Here is a 21861-nt window from a genome sequence, read left to right on the forward strand (position 1 = left end):
ACTATTCAAGACAGATAGTTGTGATATTCCTGCAACGTTCAACAGTATTCAATCAACAACTGATCCTTGTTTCTTTTTGCCACCTTGTTTGCATTCTCCTCTGTGCATTCCTACAATGATGTATGCTTTTCAAGTAGGTTTTGCTGGACTGCTGTAATGGCCCCTCTACCCCACTGTCAGCTGCATTGGTAGTCTCTATTATTCATCGTCTCCACTCCCAGGCTATTTATACCTGCTTTTACAGCCAGTCTGTCTTTCTGCTTCACTGGCTCCAACTGTCTACACAAATACAACTAAATCCACTCTCAGCTCTGGCCTGCTTTAGAGTTCTTGGCCCAATACAGCATCACCGAAGGGTACCCAAACACAAAGCAAACACATATGAAAACAATAACAGTAACCAACATATTCTGCTACCTTAGAGCCAGTGATTTGCCACCAAAAGAAAAAAAAATAAACACTAATAAAATCACTGGAAACAGGGAAAATATTTGCTGATTTTATTTCTATTTCTTTAAAAACGTTCCTAGGATTCCGCGTTTTCCAGACTTATAAGGTGTGTAAAATCTATGGAATGGAGAGCAGAGAAAGACAAATGCTGTTCCCACGACAAATCTTTAGAGCTAAACATTTTATGAATGAATTCAGACTGCACACTCTGCAGATTGCCTCTAGATTTCTCCCTGGGGTATTAACTCCACTGAAGGGGCTCCTAATCTCCCATATTCCTGGGAGAAGATCACAGAGTCATGTCACTTCATACGGGCGCATCCACCGTATCCACGGAAAGGAAAGGGCTTTCAGAGAACACAATTTCAGCAGTCATCCACCGGGTATTTCTACACGGTGATGGAGTATATACCGTTTGCATGCACTGATGTGTGTTTCTGTGTGCGCGCTGGCCTGCGTGGGGCGCAGCTGTTCAGTTCACAGGTACGATGGAGAAAGAACATACACATATTACAATTTCTTACCAAAATTTCCAATCACAAGCCATTACTAATAGATTTTTTTTTGTTTGTTTTAGAAGGACACTCATAGCTAATCTGAGATGCTCATGAAATGTAATGCTTTTGTGTGTGTACAAGAGCAATTAAAAGTGTTTTGGAAGTTTCCATTTCGAACGTGGCACAAAGGCTTGGGCGTCCACTTATGAGGAAAACAAGAGGAAACACCACCAGCTTGTTTAAAATAACAGTTACTCATATGTAACACTTATGCTTTTTTTTTATTTTGAAGAGGATAAAATATTAGAAACTGTTGACAAGTATAAGACCTCTGTTTGTTATAATTTGAGTTGTGTTGCGATGCCCTCTAGATGAAGACTGAGCATATTACATACTGCAACTGTTCCCATTTTTTTTTTTTTGGTCATCGGGGACCCCAAGAAAATTCTGGCTCTCTAGATTCAGTGGTACCCAAACTCCTGTTTTAGTAGTAATGAGCCACTTGTTGTAACAGAACTTTTGTCACCAGCCAATAATGTCCTTACCCAGGATATTTGATCAATTTAAAAAAAAAAAAAAAAATTCAATTCTATTCAATTTGATAAGAAAAACTAGATTTAAAAGCATTTTGAATATTTCTCATCCCTGCAGTCAGACATGGTCTCAAGAGGACTGTGCAGGTCATAATGATCAAAAGACCACACAGATACAGCAGCCATTTCACAACAGTGTATCCAGCAAATGCAACTCTATAATTGTTGACCTTAACGGTCCGGCAGCAAACGCAGCTCAATTTCCAAACTAACATGTGGCACCATTCGTGTCATTTGGGAACACCGTTTGGGAACTAAGGTCTCTCCACAGATTCGTATTAGCTTAAAATACTTAGAAAATAGTATAAACTGAAAAGAGTCAGAATGTGTCTCATAAAATCATTAAAATCACTGTACTGCATGTTTAATTTTGACACAAGGCCACATGCAACTATGCAGGACCAACATGTATTGATACCAGTGCTCAGGGACAATTGTTAACGAAACATTTTCACCAGGTTACAAAGTAAATCTACAGATTTTGTCAGACCTGAGGGAGGGGCTAACATTACTAGCTTTTTATTCATTTTTTTAAAGAAATTACACAGGACCCATTCAGATGGGGTAGGGGGAACAAAAAAAAAAACTCACTTTTCATACACTCAGAAAATGTGGACAATGATCACGCTTGATACTAATGATTTTTCAATTTATTTATTTTCCCCAATAGTATACATTTGTAACCTACTTGTGCGTTACCAATTCTTTGGGACCAAGACTAACTGACAGACATATAAACTCATACATACAATTGTCGTTAGGAACGGACTGGGCAAAGCATGGCTTAATTACTACATCAACTGGTCAACAAAAAAAAACAAAAAACAAAAAACAGAGTACTGAAAATGACAAACTGTCACTCAAGTAGCTATGTTGGTCTCATTAAGTGCAGTCAGGAGAAAAGGTTTTCAGTGCTCTACGTTGTTGTGCATTTTACTGGGTAATGCCAATGACTCCGCAGGCTAGACGTGCACCAGCATTACCAGTTTTCAGGCTTTCTTCATTTCCTCCTTTTCCCAGATCGTCAGCTTTCTCGTGGATCTAAGAAACGAGAACAGAAACCTTATAGCTTAACTAACCAAAGTTAAAACCCCGGTTTAGCAGTTTGGCAAACGTTATTCATTGGATGGCAAAGGACTGCTACTTTTCCTTACCACCATGGTTCTGCCAATGATGGAGTATGGGCCTGCAAGGGTGATAACCTTGTCTGTGAGGTCTAACTTGGCAACATTATCTGCTCCTGCAGTCACGTTCCCCAAATCTCCAACATGTCTGTAAAGAAAACAAAAAAACCCACATTATATGTCTCCAACATTTAGTCCAGAGTTTATCCAGCCAGCATCACAGTAAAATGTCAAAATAATGACTGAAAAAGACCAAACTGTTGGGTATCCCCCAGAGCAGTTCTGATAAAAGAGTGTTGGTGCTCATAACAGAACCATTATCTTAATTACATGCAATGTTGAGAAAAGCTGTCACGAGGTAGGTGTGGAGGCTTATGCACCTTTTAGTTATGCTGTCGAACACTGCAATTCATGCAGCGTCCAGCCTTCTGTGTGCTTACTGCAGGCAGTACCCTGCAGTATTTCAACTTTTAAAAGGACAGATACAATGAAGTGAATGAACGGGTAACTGCCAGTCCAGACCTAATTTTCTACTGCTCATGTATAAAAGCATCCATTGTTGTATGCTGGGCACCACATTTAAGTTAATAACATCTATTAACATGCTGTCAGTTCCATTTACTTACAAAAAAAAAAAAGTGTTGAGGCGGTGTATATGATCCCATAGACCAAAAATGCAGATAATTGTCACATGTGGCTGCTGTGCTTCAATAGTAGCTTTCAAGTACCCAGTCAACCATGACTAATAACATGGTCATGACTTTAGCTAAAGCTATGAGGAAAAAAAATTGTAATTCCAAATATTTTGATCTTTCAGGAAGAGCATTAATCAGAATGCACAATTCATATACAGGGTGGAAGAAATGTTATTCGTAAGGGGTACGTATGCAAAGATCAGTCATTATCACCATGGAAAAAAGGTCAATTTGAGTTAAATGTCCTCTGGCTCAGCATGGCTCAAAACATTTTGCATGTACATTTCAGGTTAGACTTTTCCTTTTAATTTAAAAAAAACAACACAGCCCTCAAAAAAAATAAAAAGGCGGGAACGGCAGGCATAAAGTAAGCAAGCTTTACCCGTCTAAATTTAAGTACTTGTGACTGCTCAAACTAGTTGTAGCTTCCTCTAGAACGATGAGCGAGCTTCCCTTTAGGCCCCTCTTCAAAATCCCCAAACCAGAGTATTGGTTATTTTTCACAAATTTCAGTTAAGACAAAAAAAAAAAAAAAAAGAGAAGTATTTTCAAGCCCTCTAATTTGACATTTAAGAGAGCTTTAGGAGAACCATCTCACCCTCAGATACTCACCTTACTTCATCATTAGGACCGGCATGAGTCTTGTTGTGGGGATTGTAGTGCGGTCCTGCACTGACACACCCTGGGAAACACAAAACGTAAGCAGCAAACTTAGGCAACGCAAATACGTTCATTTGCCAGTCCAGCAATTTCAGAAACCTGAAGCAATCTCACAGTAAATACAGGTTACACAGACACTCACCGTTTGTGTTATCGCCAAAAGCATGGACATGGAAGCCATGCTCACCAGGGGCAAGGCCTTTGATTTCTCCTGTCACCTTTACAGGAGCCGAGTCGCTCTGGCAAATCGAGATGCAAACAAACAGGGCAGTCAAAAACCAGCAAGCAGGTCAGGTCAGATAATCACAAAGAATTAGCTCTATGCCATGATATATTTAATGGTCGGCAAAGTTGACTCGTGGAAGCCTTTGTGTGCTCATAAAGGGGGGCCCTTACCGCCTGTGGCACATGCCCAAGTCCCGCGTCACATAGACCGAGGTCGGTCGAGCTATGACTCAGCAAAAATACGAGTAAACTGGTGTTTGCTCTTACATTTAAGGTTACCACTGACGTGTTTTAATAAGGCAAAAATGTGCCGTATTTTTTTTTTTTTTTTGCATTAACAGCCACAAATATCGAGGCGAGAACTGACTTGGTGTGGATAAACCGGTAATGTTAATTAGACACCGAGACCGCAAGAGCTTAACTTACACAACGGATATGTACGCTGTTAATAATTACAAAACCCCAGGCCATTAGTGTTCAAAGGTTATGCCTTTGTTGCCTGGGCTTTGATTGAAGACATTACGCTCACTGGGCAGTTCCGCGATAGCACGAGTAGCCTACTTTGTATAAAGTGTGTCGACTAACTCTCAATATTTGCGCACCTGCACGTTTTGTTTTGCAACGTGCAGCTGAGCACTACTTTGCATTGAAGAGGTGTTGGGTAACGTCATTCAGATATGTAAGGATTGGCCCAATCTGCCGGAGTTCAATGCCTTAAGATCTATAAATAACATGTGCCTAGCTCGAGAGCAAGCTTGTGAATGGAGAGCTCAGCTAGCTTAGCTTAGCATTCGCACACTGACGCACCCAGTGAAATTAATGTAAAATCTCTATTTATTTATTTTCCCTTCTATGTGCATGTAGCACATCTTACCTCCTGGTCAAAAAAAACCGTCCCGCTGGTTTCTCCAGCTCCTTTTAGCACACAAACAGCCTTCAGCACCATCTCTGCAACAGTTTTTCCAAGACACCAAAGTTACTATCTTGTGCTGCTCTCCGACACGACAACCTACCCTATGTATAAGCTTAATGGGCGGAGTCTATGACAGCGAGCCAATCATAGTCAAATAAAACAAAAAGCAACATTTGATTGGTCAAAGACGATAACGTAGCCTCACATGCACGTCAACGTATCCAGTCTATGCATGTGAGCAGAAAAAATAAATAAATAAATCTTTAAGATTTATCAATTACTGTCATTTTGAACATATAAGTACATTCTACTTATGGCCCTGTTTGTATAATCATACCTTCATTGTCAGGCTAGATGTTGGTAGTAATCCATGCTAAATAAATATCTTTATTATATCGTTTATGAATCCTATCACTGGGTCCAAGGACCACAATTAAATAGTATTCTAATCTGATTAGTTTCATATGAAGATATAACCTAATTGAATCATATTATACATTTAACCCAGGCTTCCAGATGAGCATCTGAAGGGAAGAATAATCAGATGAAAAAGCCAGCTATCCCATTCGGTTTTATGAAACCTCATCTTAATTAGATGGTTTTCTTTGTCATATTAGCTAAAGTTAACTTTACCAGTTTCAATAAACACCAGGCCTGCATAATTAGTCACTTTTGTCTTTATCTTATAAAACTGAAAAAAAAGAAAATAGAGATTAACTTCACTACCAAGTACATGTTAGACATAAGACACAAGAAGCAAAATGATTTGGTACAAAAATAGTTTATTAAAAACAATTTCCTGTGGCTGAAATATTGAAGATTTTATCTCCACGTCTTTTGTATTTCAAACAAATCATAGAAACATCTGTCAATTTTCAAACCACTAGGAGTTAAAAACGTTAAAGCAAGGGGCCTCCAATGTTCTTTCCACATCAATTTGTGTCTCTTAGATAAACAAATCACAGATTATTGACAGCATTTACCATGAAACCTTTAAAGTTGCCAGTGATACAAGCATATTTACAGCAGTGTTCCAGGCAGTACCCTTCATTTCATCACTGTAGGTCTACTCTCCTCACCTTCGTCAAAAGATATTCCACACTCGTGATGTACTTGCTGATTCTGGCTTTCAGATTAGGACAAGATCAATACAGTGCGTATTCGCTGAAACAAACACCACGTTTATAGGCTGTGTTTATCCAAAGGGGGTTTTTTACTCGTCATATTTCCTTCTGACCAAAGCTAATTCTTCAGTTTGGCTGACTGAGCAGACAAATAGTTGCCTAATAGACGGAACTGTTCAACCCTCACATTCTGTAGCAGATGAATTTTAAGGTCAGGAACCAGAAAAAAAAAATCCTTAATACATTTCAGCTCTTTTGTCTCATACAAAAGATTTGACCCTCCCTTTAAAAAAAAAAGAAAACCCAGAAAAGACTACCAGAACACACATATTCTATATAAACATGTTTGGGAAAAACAAAACAAACCCATAACATTGATTCCTGCACTTTCTGAAAGATAAAGTTCAATTAAATTTGTGTTAGTTTCCTTCTTTCTGATAAGACTGCTGGGAGAAATTTAAGAGAGAGAGGAGAAGGCAATACCCAGCCGAATCTTAGGTGCGTTTACCTTTTGGGATCTATCATTTTTGAAAAGTAGACAGCCAATACACCAGAAGCTGATATGGAAAATCCTCCCCGCCAGAGAGAAATATTGTTGGTTTATATATCGAGCCATTTTTAAATAACCGTTGCTGACCGAGTAAAATTCAGCTTTTTCATCTAAATATTCTAAAGGCTCAATCACACACAAGCCTGCTTCAAACATCAGATTTCTGTTCATCTGAATATTCACTTAATATATGCACTTAAATACGCTTTTCACATGACTTTTGTGCATGTAAAAATGCTGTCCATATTAAGTGGGGAATAAAAACTAAAAAAAAACGTTTAAGTTTTTGATTTTGACCAAAAAATGTCATTTAACAGCCGAGCAGTAACGTGACATCGGTGCCAGTGCTCTATGATCAAAGAATAGGAAGCATGCTTTAATTTTGTAAAGATCTACTGGAATGGGAGCTGGTTTTCAGGTGTATTGCGTGTTACAGATAAAATATCATTTTAATGTCAGAGATCTTCTCAGAACAAGCCCCGATTCTTAAGAGTCCTTCGTTTTTTTTTCTAAAAAAAAAAAAAAAAAGTCAACACTAGTGGGCACGTTACTTTAAAAAGTTGTGGATTTTAAGGACACGGAATAATGGACTTCAACAGAGCCCACCCCGCTGATTCATCAGTTTACGGCATCGAGCATCTGGTAGAATAAAGACAATATGTGTCAGATAACGTGTGGCTCAAGGCATGAAAACTCACAACATAGTCAAAAGAAGAATTGTAAAAAGTATGCGTACAGAAGTATACATATTCCAATTTGTATTAATACAGTTTTTTTTTCGTCTTTTCTTTTAAAACAAAAATACATATCACAAGCCCTTCTCCATTCAACTGCCCGCAAGTACCATGACGGTACTTTAAGGCCACTATTGTCCTTGTGAAACTGCGTCTTCCGGGCTGTGATTGCAACAATGAGCTGACACTAAACACACTAGATGACAAACAGAAAATAACAGAGCCTCTGTTACAACGGAGTTGCTTGAGATAATATTCAGTGTTCGACAAGACATTTTGGCAAAATTAAAAAAAAAAAAAAAACAACACCTCTCTAAAAGAACACATTGACATCTCTGAGAAGTCCCTGCCATCCAACAGTTGAGGATGTGGAGTTAAAAATAAATGAGGCTTAAACAAATCATTTGTCCCCTCCGTCAGCATATAAGCCAAGATATATAAAAAAAAAAAAACCTTTACATGCAAGCACTCATTTTCTTTTACAACTGATCCGACAAAAGAAATAGTTAACTGGCGATAATTCACAGGTATTTTTCCAAATAGATCTTCTGTTTTGAAATGCAGATGCAAGGCCAGATTGTAATGTTAATACTTCCATGTTCATTTGCTTTAAATGTGTGGGAGAGTCTGATTGGTGCTACTGCCCAGAAACTGTCAATTACCAACTGACAAACAGCGACGAGTTAGAATTTTACCTTCCAACGACTGAAACTGAGAACTGAGACTTTAGGCAGACCAAACCTTTTGTGTATTTTAGTGGTTCACAGCTGTCTCTGGCTGAGGGCCTATGATGCTGCTTCCTGTTTTGTTTCTGTGGGCTCACTTTGAGCTGACGGTGAGGGCTCGGAGGGCACCGGATCTCCTGTCACAGCGGTCACCTCTGGGGGTGGAGCTAAGTGTTCAGAATCTGCCTTCTTTTGAGAGGGTCCCCCCTCTTTACTGGTTTCCACGGTAACCACAGGACTCACGTGAGATTGCTCTGTGCTGTTAGAGGTCCGAATTTTGTCCATGTTTTCCAGTTCAGCCAATCGATCATCCCTATCCCAACGCGTGGTCCTCTCTCGACGCTCTGACCGTCTTGGCCTTTCTCCTTTTCCTTCATCTCCTCTGCTTCTTTCCCGACTACCCCCTTCTCCCCTGCTTCTTTCTCCTCCCTCGCCCCTCCCTCGATCCCTCTCCCCATCTTCACCCCTCCCCCGTTCCCTGTCTCTGTCAAGGCTGCCTCGTTTCTCCTTCCAGTCTCGTCTCTCTCTGTCACGGTCACGGTCGCGGTCACGGTCGCGGTCTCTATCGCGATCTCTATCGCGATCTCTTTCTCTGTCTCTCTCCCATCCTCCCCCACGGTTGCCACCATCTTCCTGCCAACCTCCAAGCCTGTCTCTTCCATCCATTTTATCATTGCCCCCTCCCCGTCCTCCATCGCCAAATGGACGCCTTCCTCCTCCAAAACCTCTGTCTCTCTCTCTGTCCCTGTTTCGATCCCAGTCTCGTTCTCTCTCCGGCTCTCGATCCCTGAATCCAGGCCTGTCTCCCCTGAATGGTCTTTCATCCATTTCCTCCGGCCCTTCAATGCCTCTAGGACCCGCTGGTCTGATGAAAGGAGCAGGGGGGGGACCTTGAGGAGGCGGAGCTTGAGGGGGAGGGCCATGCCCATGAGGGAAAGGAGGCCTTATATTGTGTGGAGGGGGCATTCCAAAGCCTGCTTTAGTCAGGGGGGGCTCGTGGTGCATCATTTGAGGGTGTGGGCCCCTGGGTATCATCTGTGGGGGTACAGGTGGCATGTTGGGGTGAGGTGGTCTTGGCCCATGGGGTGGAGGGAACCGCTGCATGTGAGGTGGTGGCGGACCTGGAGGACGCTGGAGTGGAATTATACCAGGTCGTGCACCCAGCAGACCACCAGAGGGCGGCTGAATGTTTCCAGGATGCCCACCTGGAAGAGCACCTGGAGGTCCAACCAGGGGACCACCTGGAGGACTGACGAGAGGTCCGACTGGAAGACCACCTACCTGGTTACCTGAAGGTGAAATAGATGCAAACAAAGTAATATTATGAACAACTTTACATGATCCTCAAAATATTTACGTATTTATATATTTTTCCCCTTCAGGAAGAAAAGTAAAGAATTCTCCTTGTCTGATGAATGCCCAGGATGAAAAAAACAAAAACAAAACAACAGACTGACCCATAGGTCCCAGCTGACTGTTGAAGATGTTGGGACCCTCGAGGACCTCATCCTTCCTGTTGCCCAGACCTGTTGGATCCAGCGGTGGGTCATCGACTCCCCCTTTGGAAGGAGGTGGGGGACCAAGCGGCATAGGACCTGGGGGAGGAAAACCTGGGAAAGTGGTGGTGAGAGAAATTAATATGATTTCACATCAGTCTTACTTAACAAAAACAGCTAGCACAAAGTAAATATCTCCTCCTTAATATTACAATACAATACACTTGAATTATTTTTAAATATCCTTGTGAAAACATAATGACAACGCCAGTAATTGGAGGGACCCCAACTCATACGAGTTCCTTGGCTTATTAGCTTCATATTAGGTTTGGCGTTACAGATGTGAAATGTAAAAGACTCAAGAGGTCTTTGCTTTTTAAACAGTACAAAAAAATTCCTTTCACGTAAACTAGCCCCGAACAGCTACGATTCTCTGGTGGGGATAACACTGAAAACATCACTCCAAATGTACGCAAAGAGGAAGGTGGGGAGATGAGAACGTCTCTAAAGCTACCTTTCAATGCTAACCAGTAAGGCAAATGTTTGCTGTAAAGAGCTCTGCGTTCTGTCATGGGCTGTCCAAAGTAAATGGGCCATTTCAGGCGCTTTCATTTTGGTCAGTGCAAAGACTTAAATGATTGTTAAGATCAAGTCAAAGCCGTTTATTTGTGATGCAGTCGTGGTTCGGCTGTGTTGTGTTCAAACTTTGCTGAGGTTTCCCAGCTCTGAGTGGTTAAGAACTAAGAATAGTAAACATATCTGAGAAGACCGAGTCACCTCAATATGCAGTGAAGTTTGTAGTGGAAGTCACAGGAAGTATGTAGTATGTGGGTGATTAATTACTATATATATATAAATGCTACCTGGAGGCATTTGCATAGGGTTGAAGCCGTGTCTGATGAAAGGAGGAGGGGGAACTCCTGGAGTGAAGGAGGGTGGAGGCATGCCCATGGGACCCGGAAAGACTGGAGGTTGGAGAGAACCTACACCAAGCATTGGCTGTTGCATTGGAGGAACCTGACACAAAAAAAATAAGACTTTACTGTGAGGGATTTTTGCTTAAGGAAAGTCATGCAAGGGTTAAATAATTTTTTAAAAAACTACAGTAAACATTTCTGATATATACATTATGCTTCATGTCACAGTGTTGAGCTGTTGTTTACCTGTAGAGGAGGAGCACCTGGAGCAGCTACAGGTATTACCTGTGTGTCCTCAGGCTGCTGCTGCTGCTGCTCAGAACGGCCGTTATGCGTGAGTTCATCCGAGTGGTCAATAGCCTTCCTCACTCCACTCCACTCTGAAAAAAAAATAAATAAAAAGACATTTCAATAAGAGCACATTATGAAGCGATGAAGAAGATGAAAGGCACGTATCGCTTCATTCTGAATAATCAAACGGGGTATGAAAACTTTTCTAAGGAAGAAGACCTCTCAGGAGAGAAGAAAAGATATTGGGGAGCGTACCCTTTCAACTTTAAAGTACCAGACTTTTAAACTCGTCTAACATGAACAGTGAAGCTCCATTTGACTTTAAATTGCATTTGAGTGACTTTTTACCTGGTGATAAGGTATCTACATCCAGTATTCCTCCCTCTTTCAGCTCCTCCAACTGGTCCTCTCTGATCTTAGACCAAGGTATGTAGGTGACCCCCTGCTCTACATCCCAGTACTGTTTAAAATCAGCCTTTATACCCTTGTTCAAAGCCCAAGCAATCTGTCAGGAAGCAAAACAAAAATGATGAATTTACAAAGTGTGACTTTGGGGTTCTGTTAACATTTTCATTAGTATATCAATGAGCAACTATCCATGACTTCACTCACCTTGATTGCTTTCTGGTTGACTTTATATGATCCTCTACCGAGCTTCTGTAGCGCCCTGTAGGCATCTTGTCTGTGTATCATGACGATATAAGCACAACCACGTGGAGGGATCATCTTAACGAGAGAGAAGGACAAAGACAAGTGAGGATAAAACAAGGACATGATGAAGGTTTTTAATAAAGTCTACTGTCGTTACCGTGACAGCACTACTTTTCATTCACAACGAACGAGTCTGGACACAGCCAGGGATGCAGTAATCACTCAGCTTTTAAATCTTTTAATGCAATGCATCATGCACACACCAACACAGGCCACGAATGCCAAGCTGCCAATTTTCTCACTAGATTTAATTACTTTTCAAACTAAAACTACAAAAAAAAACTACGAGTGAATGATCTGACGAAAAGAAATTTAGAGAAAACCTTATTTCTCTTATAATGCGCTCCGTTGTGAAACTTTTCACACAGGTAGAGTGTAGTTGATGCTTTGAGAAGAAATACTGCTTTGTTACAGCGGCTCCCTGCATTTGCATTAACCCTCTCTGTCCACAAAATATATCAAAATGTTAGAAGCAACTTAAAGCGATACATGTTCTCCTCTAACTGATGAAGACCTTCAAGGCTGATGGTATATTACAGTGGGGGTGTGTGTTTGTAATGTTTTGGCCCTTGTCACACAGCAAAAACCCTCCAGTCATTCCTGTGTGTAAATCCGTCCAGCACACAAATGCATATATAATATATATGAGTTTTATCAGCAGGCTACTGGTCCAAACAAGCTGAAAATTATTCCAGCCATCGATTGTTCCGAGCATCTCTTATAAAACAACAAAGCAGAGGCTATGCGCTGTCCACACAATAAACAACACTAAAAAACTGAACATATGAGCACATTTGGTGGTAGATGAACAAAAACACAAATCGCCGCCTCGGCATCGAACGAAGTCAGAGTTGCATCAATATTGCTGATCCTTATGAATCCACTTACATTGATGGATTCTATCGGCCCGAACTCCTCCAGTATAGAGGCGACATCTTGCTGTTGGGTTCTTTTGTCCAACTGACCCACCCAGAGTGTTGTACTGCAAACTGGAAAGGAGAAACAAAAGGCAATATGAATAAAGAGAAAGGATGGGTGGGGAGGGTAAAAAGATTCTCACTCACTGCTCAGGGTCTCGCTTTTGGGTGGTTGGAGGCCTTTCTGCCGTCGCTCTCGCTCTTTCTCCCTCTCCCGGCGCTCCAGCGAGCGAGAGCGTGGGGAGTGGTGACGCCGGTCTCTGGAACGCGAGCGGGATCGCCTGTGCCTCGACCGCCGTGTGCGGGAATTAGACCGTGACCTCCTCCTCTTTGGAGATCTGGAGATGGAGAGAAAACAAAAGCAATGCATTCGGAAACCGAAGCTCTCAGCAGACTAGCAGCAAAAAGCAAATCAAAGAGGAAACGGATCGGAGAACCATTCTGCTCAGATGCTTACCTGGAGCCTGAGTGGGACCTTCGACCATGTCTGCCATCTCTCATAGATGAATGGTCCATGTCCACTGAGGAGTCCTGACACGATGTGGCAAAAATGGCATATTGTGATTATGGTTTAGGCTACAACTCCTTCAGAATTACATTGTTGGTGATAGCAACACATATCATATGACCCTTAAAGTAAAGACTAAGGCTGTGTTCGAAACCGCATACTTCTCCTACTACTCATACTAACTTTTTGAGTTAGTATGCGAGTTTGAGTAAGCGAGAAGTTCCCGGATGCATACTAGATTCTCCGAAATGTTGAGCATGCATCATGGGGTTACTACTCATACTCAAACTACCCAAGATGCAACGTAACGTGACGTCGCCGATTGTCATTTCCTGTCAAAACGGCAGTTTCAAGCTAGCTACAACGAGGGTAGGTTCATTTCCTGTTTTCAAAACAAAAGCACCAATTGTATCGTAATGGCTTTCCCTATAGCCCCTTTCACACTGCGACCCGCTACCTTAGCGGGTCCAAATTGCACCTTCGACCCGCGTCGAGCAATGTGAACGCTTGGCGTGTTGGTGACCCGTGTCGCCTGAAGCCGAGTTCAGGGGGCGTTGCCTAGTGGCAGAGCGTCACACGAAACACATAAAATGCTGGGCATGTACAATGCCGTAGGCACAAGCCATGCGTCGGAGGTAGGGTTAAATACACCTTGAGGACTCGTTTTTGCAATTGTATATGCAGTTCATGGAGATGTTATTTTACGGGGTGTGGATGGTTACAACGTGGGATGCCGCCGAAGAACATATGCGGAGAATACAAGAGCACTATAGTCCCCGAAATGTGGCGGTAAATAACGTCCTCTGCTCGGAGGCTGAGGAGCTCGCGGACCTCCTTGTCTCCCCAGTTGGCCATATTAAAAAATGTCTCGAACTTGATGTTGGCTAAAACAGAGTAAAACTTGTCCTCACCTGTCGCTGTTGTTCTGAATCAGCTGTCCTTTCTGTCTTTTAAACTCCTCACGTCACGCCACGCCCACGTCCGACCCGCGTCGATTGCGTTCACATCAAACTCGGCAAAAAGACTAGGGTCCGACGCGGGTCGAAAGGCGAGTCGAGTTGACGCGGCAGCCCGGGTCGGCAGTGTGAACGCAACAGCGGACACGCTAAATTCGCGGATTAAACGCGGGTTATTCGGCAGTGTGAAAGGGGCTTATGGTAAAAGGCAACGGGTATTTCATTTTGTGAAAATAACCGGAAGTGCGTTGCTCACTGCGGCTAGCTTTAGTAGCGCCGAATTCATCGGAACAAAATTGTAAATAGCCGGTATTTTGTCAGATTTTCAACACGTTGGGGATCTAAACGACTACTTTCTCGCCTGAAAATGTTTCAAATGTTGCTAAAGTTTACAGAGTTTAGAGTTTAAGTGAAATCAGCTTCAGGCTGGCTGATTTCGGCTCGGGCAGGAGCGAAATGCATTGTGGGCAAACGCTCTGCATACTGTCTGATCGATGAGTATGCAGTATGCAAGTATATAGTATGCGGTTTCGAACACAGGCTAAGACTATACTTTGTAGTACCTGTTGTTGCTGGGCTGCATTTTGGGGAGGGTATATCCCTGGGAAGTTTGGAGGCCCAGTGGGACCAAGGAGGGGCTGCCCTGGCAAAGCATGACCCATAGGGGGCATCGCAACAGGGAAGCTTTGTCCTGGCAGTAAGCCAATGGCCTGGAGCTGGCCGTTAGGAGGGACAGGAACCTGAGAAAGACAACTGTAATGAATATGATGCTCATACAACAGGATTCATCACCGCTGTTTCTCAGAATTAGACTTGTCCATATGTATGCCTCACATTTTTACACCTACTGTCTTTACTTTAAAAAAAATGTGCTAAATTCCCACAAGGTGGCAGTTTAACCCAGATGAATTCTGGAAAACAAACAGGCATTAACCAGGACTTTTCAGTACGGAGCGGGCTCCTTTATGATGGTAAATATCTGCCAAAATGAACAAGTTTGTAAAATACAACGTGAAGAACAAAAATTGCAGAACAAAAACCTGAACTTGTGATTACATTTTTGTGAGGTACTTCCCCTTGTTGGACGTAAGTCTGGGAAGTGGCCGCAGGTAAGTTACTTTTTAATTTGTGGATTTTTTTTCCCCTATGACTTCACATTCAGACCAGGTTTGTGTGAAAATTTTCTGCAGGTGAAAAACTGACTCAGAAGTGCACATATTTTCCTACAGGTTCTCGCATTTTCTGTCTTTATGTGTGACTTCAAATTCAGTTCACATACGTGGGAATTTTCTTTACAAGACAAAACGTAGACACAAGTTCTCACGTTGTATTGCACAATACATTTTGGTCATTTTGGCACACTTTTACCTTCATGGTCCTTTTCCCATTCTGTCAAGTAATGAACACAGTGGGCTCATCACATTGATCTTGTTGCCTCTTCTCCTTTCTCCTTCATCCCCCTGTCTTTGATTCAGTGGTGGATCTTTGCAAAATACTTAAGCTCAAAGAGACACACGGAGGATAAAGAGAGAGGAAGCTTACCAGAGGTGCTTTAAATGTGGATGGTCTATCCTGCGCAGAAGTGTTTTTGGCACACTCTAAGAGGGGCACGGCATGTTGTAAATGGAATCAAATTCATGTTTAATTAACTTAGCTTTAAAACAACGGCTCCAAAGCTGAAATGTCTCGATTTGAATAAGCGCCTGTTACTTTGACTCCTCTCTCCTAGCGCCTGTGTTTGCATCTCTAGTGGAAGGGACTAACACGCGAGGAGAGGGTGTACAAATTAGGAAACAATGTAAGCAGTGTGCCCGTGTGTTCCCAAGTAGACTGAAAGCTTTTACAAACGCTCCCACAACCGTGCTTGGCAAGTATCCATAAAGCGTGAAGTCCGACCTCGGACTCTGTTCATGTCTCTAACCAGACACGGTGCAGATAAGGAGCCAGCATACAGATACAAAGGCACAAGTGTCATCTCATTCCATCTAAAGATTAGAGGGATTGGCTTACAGAAATAAAACAAACTGTACTGTGAATATGTTCAAAAACTTCTATTGCTCATCTGTAAGGATGAAACCATTTCTATTTAGAAAAAATGCCCTTCGTATTACCTGTTGTGAGATGTCTTGTGACATGTTCATCATCTGCGTATTAAAGTGCTCCATGTGCTCGGGGAAGGCTGGAGGCTGTTGCATACTGAGATTTAAAAGATAAACTGTAAGTTTCACAAATGCCAAAAAACCTAAACATCACGAATGAGCTGAGGTATAAGCGTTAACTCTTACAACGGCAGCTGTGAGGAGATTTCATCCTTCTTTGTTTCTTCTCCAACTTCTGGTTCATCGTCGTAGTCGAAACGGTCCAGAAGTTTCTAAAAGAGGGACCGATTACAAAGAGTACGTTAAAAAAAAAAAAGAAATTTAAAATGCCGCATTTTTAACATGTAAGTGCTTGTACTGCATGAATTTACAGTGAAATTTTGCCCGCTAAAACGCACCGTCACTTTGTCAAAGGCCGTCTTCGGCTGGGCAGGCTGGGAGGGCGGTGGAGGTTGTGATGAGGGACGAGGCAGCTGTGGGATGACCGTACCCAGGGCCGGGGGGACGTTTTGGACCGGCGCATGTACGATGTGGAGAGGAGGCCGAGCGTTGCCGCCAGGCTTCGGCGGCTGCTGTTGAAAGTTCTGAAGCATCTGTTGAAGCTAAACACCAGTGAAGAGAGAAGATTTAGTGGCTAACGTCTATGAAAAGTGCAAGCGCTGAAACAACGTGAATAAATTAATTAGGCTAGAGCCAAGGCCGGTCGGCATAAGTACAAACACACCTGCTGGCCCTGTGAGGACTGAAAGAGCTGCGCGACAGCGGCAAAAGCGTCGGAGTTGTGCAGCTGAGGAGCCGAAACCGCGGTGGAGTTGGCCGTTACCTCGGTAACAGGCTCTTTGGCTGGAGGCGGCGAAGAACCTGAGTGAGGAGACGAGAATATGAGCGTTTGTGTGCGGCACACAGCTGCTTTGAAATGTCAACATCACTCACTGGTTCATCAGCATATCCCTACCACACTGTAATGTGTTTTATAAACACATAGAACTTCTCAGCTCACAACTTTTCAACACTTTCCCCGGTGAAAAGAAAAATCTGTTATTTATGTATTTTATATCGGCTAATACAATAAATATATATATATATATATATAAAACATTGTAACAAATATCATCCATACAGATAAAGTTGTGCGTGTAGAATTGCATTTTGAAACAATAAAGCTGTGGTAAAATGTTCACAAATTGCTGCATCACATAATTTACCGGGCTCATCTGCGTTTGCGAACGCTGCCGCACCGCTGCCGGAGCCAGCTGCCATATCCAAGAGGGGCTGAATGACCTCGATCTTAAACACCCCGTTCTTCTGCCACAGGTTCAACACCCGCACAATCTTACTCTACAAGAAAGAAATGAAACACGGAAGCAGGCGAAGGGGGAAAAAAAGGATTAAAGTGAGAACGTCTATCATTAGATCAGAGAGAAATAAAATCGGCTTACAATTTTTCTAGCCAGTATGCATCCCACATAACTATCCCACCAACTATTTCAGGTCTTACCCTGTCCTCCAGGGGGCAAAGGCAGAGGTTCTCAAAGGTTCCTGTGATGTTTTTGGTGAACCTTGGACCAAATACATCTTTGTCGGATCCAAACTGGTGCCTGGACTGCCTGACAATGGAATCCACCACATACAAGCCTGCGACTTTATACTCAGGCTTACACTGGAGACACAAGATGGAGAAAACCAGGTCTGAGTTGATCATTTTTGATGAGGATAAACTGGTTTGCAACAGAATGGAAAATATTTTTGGCTCACCTTTTTGATAAACTTTTCCACAATCTGGACCACGTGTTTGTAAAGCTGAGAAAGACAAAGTCAAGTGAGCATGACATCATCAAGACAGGCTTAAAAATGACAAATACTACTTCTGAATAATAGAGGACGTAGTCAAAATAAAGTCAGAAATAAGACAAAGTAAATGGCCAAACTCTTACTTTCATAGCTTTGATGGCGGATTTGGTGATAGAGATCATCTTTGCCCGAGATATTGGGGGCTTGGAGTCCATCAGTGAGAATAACTAGACAGAGTAGAGTAGAGATGGAAAGTCATGACACAGGGGGAAAAAAGAAAAACAATAAAACGGGGCAATTCATTTTGTTCATTGATGTATTTTTCATTGGACTTACTTAAAGTGCAGACATTAACAGTAAAACTTGCCATTTCACTCGCTGTGGACAACCAGACAGCAATAGAATATGCAAAAATAACCACAAAAACCAGACAACCAGCAATCAATTTCCTTATTGTGAGACAACAAATAGGGCCAAGAGTCATTGGGAAATTTGTGTGAAGGCTATATCTGTCACTCCTAAAACTAAGATTTATTTACAGCAACTACTTTCTCTTCCAAAGTGTGATAAAAAAAAAACTACTACCCAAACAGTTATCACTTGATGGACTGAATATGACCGAGCTGCGATGCGACTGTTTTGTATTGACCACTCTGTCTCGGTGCTTGACTAAATATGAAGACACAGCTATGATAACTGCTGCACTGGAAGGCTTAATATGTTTGGGTTTTTTGGAGAAACAATAGGAACCCAAAACCAACACAGGACCTGACTTGTGTTTTGACTGGGTCCTCTCAGTATAAACAATCAGTCCACAGGCCTTCCAGTAGCTTGGTCTGCCTCCTTCAATAATCACATAGTGTATTACTGCATTAGCTGCAATGAGCTCTTTATTTGTAAACTCGCGATGTGCCAATAATATGATATCATGCTGTGGTGTATGTTTGTTCAAGGTGCCGCCAGCAGCACAGTTACCACCCACAGTGTTAGTAATCATAACTTACTCCCACTAGCTAACATCACGGAGGATACTGGAACCATTGCTGGTTGCATATTGTTGTGTTAGCTTGCTGGAACCTATTGAATCCTGTCATTTGACTCGGGAGCATTACTTTAGCTACATGAGTGCAACATAAACGTTATCTCGAGCAGGCTAAAGCCGAAAAAGACGTCCAGCTAGCAGGCCCATTGGTCCGACCTGGTCGGCTAGCAATAGTGCAACACAGCGGCACCATGACCAGCACAAGCAGACTCGGTGAGTTCGGGGTATCTGCGGGCCCTACACGCTGCTTACCTCCTGATTAAAGGCGTTGACGGCATCCATGATTGCCTGACGCTCCGGGCCTTCCCCTTAACACCCGATTCTCCGCTTCAAACGATGTTTATTCAAGGAAGAGTCGGTACAACATGTCCGCTCCCGGTAGCTAACGCCAGTTAGCCTCACACCGATAGCTTTCGGGTCGGCGGGCACGGCAAAGCATGATGGGATTCGATGTTGTTGTTCTATGCTTTGTCCACTAGAGGGCGCAGTACTCAAAGACAGTCATTAAGTTCATGACTATTATCAAAGGAAATGCTTCACTGAAGGGTTATTTATGAAAGTTAATTTATTTCAGGTTTCCAAGTTAATCTCTCAAAAATCAGCTGTGAAAAAAATGAATAATTTGATAAGTTAAAAAAGTAAAAACAAGTAGGTAAGTAATCAAGCAAGTAAGTTTATTCGATAATTAATCAATCAGGGCATAGACAATACAGCCTCTAAATAAGGCATTATCTGTCTTCATTTCACCAATACTTTAAGACGAATGAATGACTGAACGCGCCCTGTTCTCTCCCATTATATGGATATACGCGGATCTCGAGTGATCTAAATATCTTCCAAAGGACGCCGACTTTCACCAAACTGTTATTGGTGAGTAGATTAATGTATATTATGCCAGAAATACTGTCCAGGTCTAAAAGAACCGAACTTCTCTTTTAATGATATTAGAATGTTACATTTGGATCTGAAATGGAAGGTTTTTCACAGCTTTTTTAAAAGTTGATAATGTTGATAATTTAGCTTATTTACACTTTGCATTCTTGGATATAAAACTAAACATAAAAACAACAATATCCTCAATAATGTATAAACCCAAACAATACTCCATTTAAGCAAGGTGGGAGAGCATTATCTATAACCTCCATGACGAAAAACTGTCTTGTCTTAGACTTGGAACATATTCACATGTCCGAAACAGGTTCGAGACAGGTTCTGTGAGCAGAAATATCAGGTTAATGATATCTTTAATTTTTTTTCATCTCAACTGTAATCACTTAAAAGGACAGCAACAAAAAAGTATCTTAAAATAATTCTTTGTGACATTGTTAACTACAACCTCTGAGAAAAAAAATATGTCATTTTATTTTGTTAAAAAAAAACAAAAAAAAACACAAGCATGAGACAGAACAGTTCGATTCAATTGCTGTTATTCTAATTTATTATGCAGAACAAGCACCGACTCAAGTCCAGTTACACAAAGAGTCTGGAGTCAAAAGAGAATGCTTGCAAAGCCTAAAGAGCAGTTGTACCTGGCCGATTGATGGTAAGAAGCATGCCCCCAACAAGAGATTTACCAGTGAAAACAGTCGAGAAGATTATAGAAATATTTTAACATGGCAATTTAATGAGGATCATGACAAAAAAGATCCCTGTTTTCCCCAGTCAGCTGCAACTAAAAGTATGAGCAGCTACCAACAAAATAGGAAGATTGTAAAAGGGAAACATGGTGGTCAACCCAGTAAGAAGTCCAAGTGTCAGGACATAAAAAAAAAAAACACAGAAAACAACTCAGCTATGGACCGTGGATGGTTGGATGCAAGTGATATTCAGTGAAAAATCACCGATCTGCGCGAGGTAAAGAGATTATGCTGGAACACTTGCTTGTTGTAGGTCCAATGAAACATATAAAGATGACTGCTTGAAGAAAACAAGCAAATTTCCACAGTCACTGATGACATGAGGTGGCTGTCAGATAACGGAGATGGCAGTCTACAGTCGATGTATAGGTGGACATTGAAATTTCGGACACTTTTCTCATTCTATCAATCAATCTATTTGGTGATGCTGAGATAATTTTTTCACGAAGATAATGCATCTTTCCACATAGAAAAGAATGTTCAAACCTTTCTCCAGGGAAGCCATATGAAATCAATGGCATGGCCAGCAAACAGTTCAGATCTTAATCGGATTGACAATCTATGATGCAAGTTTAAAAAAAAAAAAAGGTCCATGATAGGATTCCACCCTGCGAAGCTTATATGTCAACTGCTTAACTATCAAGATATACAAGAAAGCTGAAGCCAGATTGATGAAGAATATTGTCTTGTCCATGCATCAAAAACAGTAGTCATAGTTTCTATAATTATTTACCTCTTCTTTATCTGAGCAAAAGCAAAACTTCACAAAAAAAAAAACCTTAAAGTATGTTTTGCAAAGCCAGAATTTTCATATATTTAATCAAATTGTTTTGTGTCATATCTGTGTGTTGTGTTTTGCTTATTCTTTTACAAAACAATAAAAGCTGAATGAACATCCTTCAGTTGTCATGATTCCATACTTTTTGGCCAGGTGTTGTAGATGATATCTGTTTGGTGGAGTCCATGTGTGATCCCGTCACGTTTCCTGAGTAAGTTTATACCAGGTAGTAATTACATTTTGTTCCCCGCTGGATCAGGACAAGGCTTCACAGATATACCTTTTCTCTAACATCCTCAACTTTACAAAACGCAAAGAATATGTGAAACACTTGTGATACACACTGAGACATCAAATATTTTTTCTTTCATAGCCTGTTGGTCAATCAGATGCTTTACAGTTCTGCAAATTCTTGTAGTAGCGCAAAA

At 41.7% G+C, this 21861-nt stretch overlaps 2 protein-coding genes across 2 annotated transcripts; both read right to left on the reverse strand.

Moving 5' to 3' along the window:
• Window positions 1-2178: 2178 nt before the first annotated feature.
• On the reverse strand, window positions 2179-5256 carry sod1 (superoxide dismutase 1, soluble). The gene is made up of 5 exons (XM_075487601.1): window positions 5119-5256; window positions 4162-4258; window positions 3972-4041; window positions 2695-2812; window positions 2179-2581 (listed from the first exon to the last, which is right to left on the reverse strand). Exons 1-5 carry the CDS (start codon window positions 5188-5190, stop codon window positions 2474-2476), a joined length of 465 nt encoding a protein of 154 aa, XP_075343716.1. The 5' UTR covers window positions 5191-5256; the 3' UTR covers window positions 2179-2473.
• A 663-nt stretch (window positions 5257-5919) lies between these two features.
• On the reverse strand, window positions 5920-19441 carry scaf4a (SR-related CTD-associated factor 4a). Its single transcript, XM_075487602.1, has 19 exons — window positions 19271-19441; window positions 18120-18203; window positions 17941-17985; window positions 17684-17845; window positions 17391-17523; window positions 16910-17046; window positions 16584-16787; window positions 16372-16457; window positions 16198-16282; window positions 14650-14826; window positions 13080-13153; window positions 12770-12960; window positions 12594-12694; window positions 11607-11720; window positions 11343-11499; window positions 10950-11083; window positions 10650-10803; window positions 9748-9900; window positions 5920-9579 (listed from the first exon to the last, which is right to left on the reverse strand). The coding sequence occupies exons 1-19, from the start codon at window positions 19298-19300 to the stop codon at window positions 8351-8353; spliced, it is 3450 nt and encodes a 1149-aa protein (XP_075343717.1). The 5' UTR covers window positions 19301-19441; the 3' UTR covers window positions 5920-8350.
• Window positions 19442-21861: the final 2420 nt, after the last annotated feature.

The sequence above is a fragment of the Odontesthes bonariensis genome, chromosome 16 (assembly GCF_027942865.1).
Source record: "Odontesthes bonariensis isolate fOdoBon6 chromosome 16, fOdoBon6.hap1, whole genome shotgun sequence".
Taxonomy (NCBI): Eukaryota; Metazoa; Chordata; class Actinopteri; order Atheriniformes; family Atherinopsidae; genus Odontesthes; species Odontesthes bonariensis.

Excerpts from the sequence above, each read along its gene's own strand:
- sod1 (XM_075487601.1), bottom strand. The coding sequence starts at position 5,190 with ATGGTGCTGAAGGCTGTTTGTGTGCTAAAAGGAGCTGGAGAAACCAGC. Across the intron at positions 4,042-4,161 it reads TTTTGGCGATAACACAAACG|GGTGTGTCAGTGCAGGACCG; the intron begins GTGAGTGTCTGT and ends TGTGTTTCCCAG. Across the intron at positions 2,582-2,694 it reads TCATTGGCAGAACCATGGTG|ATCCACGAGAAAGCTGACGA; the intron begins GTAAGGAAAAGT and ends CTCGTTTCTTAG.
- scaf4a (XM_075487602.1), bottom strand. The coding sequence starts at position 19,300 with ATGGATGCCGTCAACGCCTTTAATCAGGAG. Across the intron at positions 12,695-12,769 it reads CAAAAGCGAGACCCTGAGCA|TTTGCAGTACAACACTCTGG; the intron begins GTGAGTGAGAAT and ends TCTCCTTTCCAG. Across the intron at positions 11,721-12,593 it reads GGCCGATAGAATCCATCAAT|ATGATCCCTCCACGTGGTTG; the intron begins GTAAGTGGATTC and ends TCTCTCGTTAAG.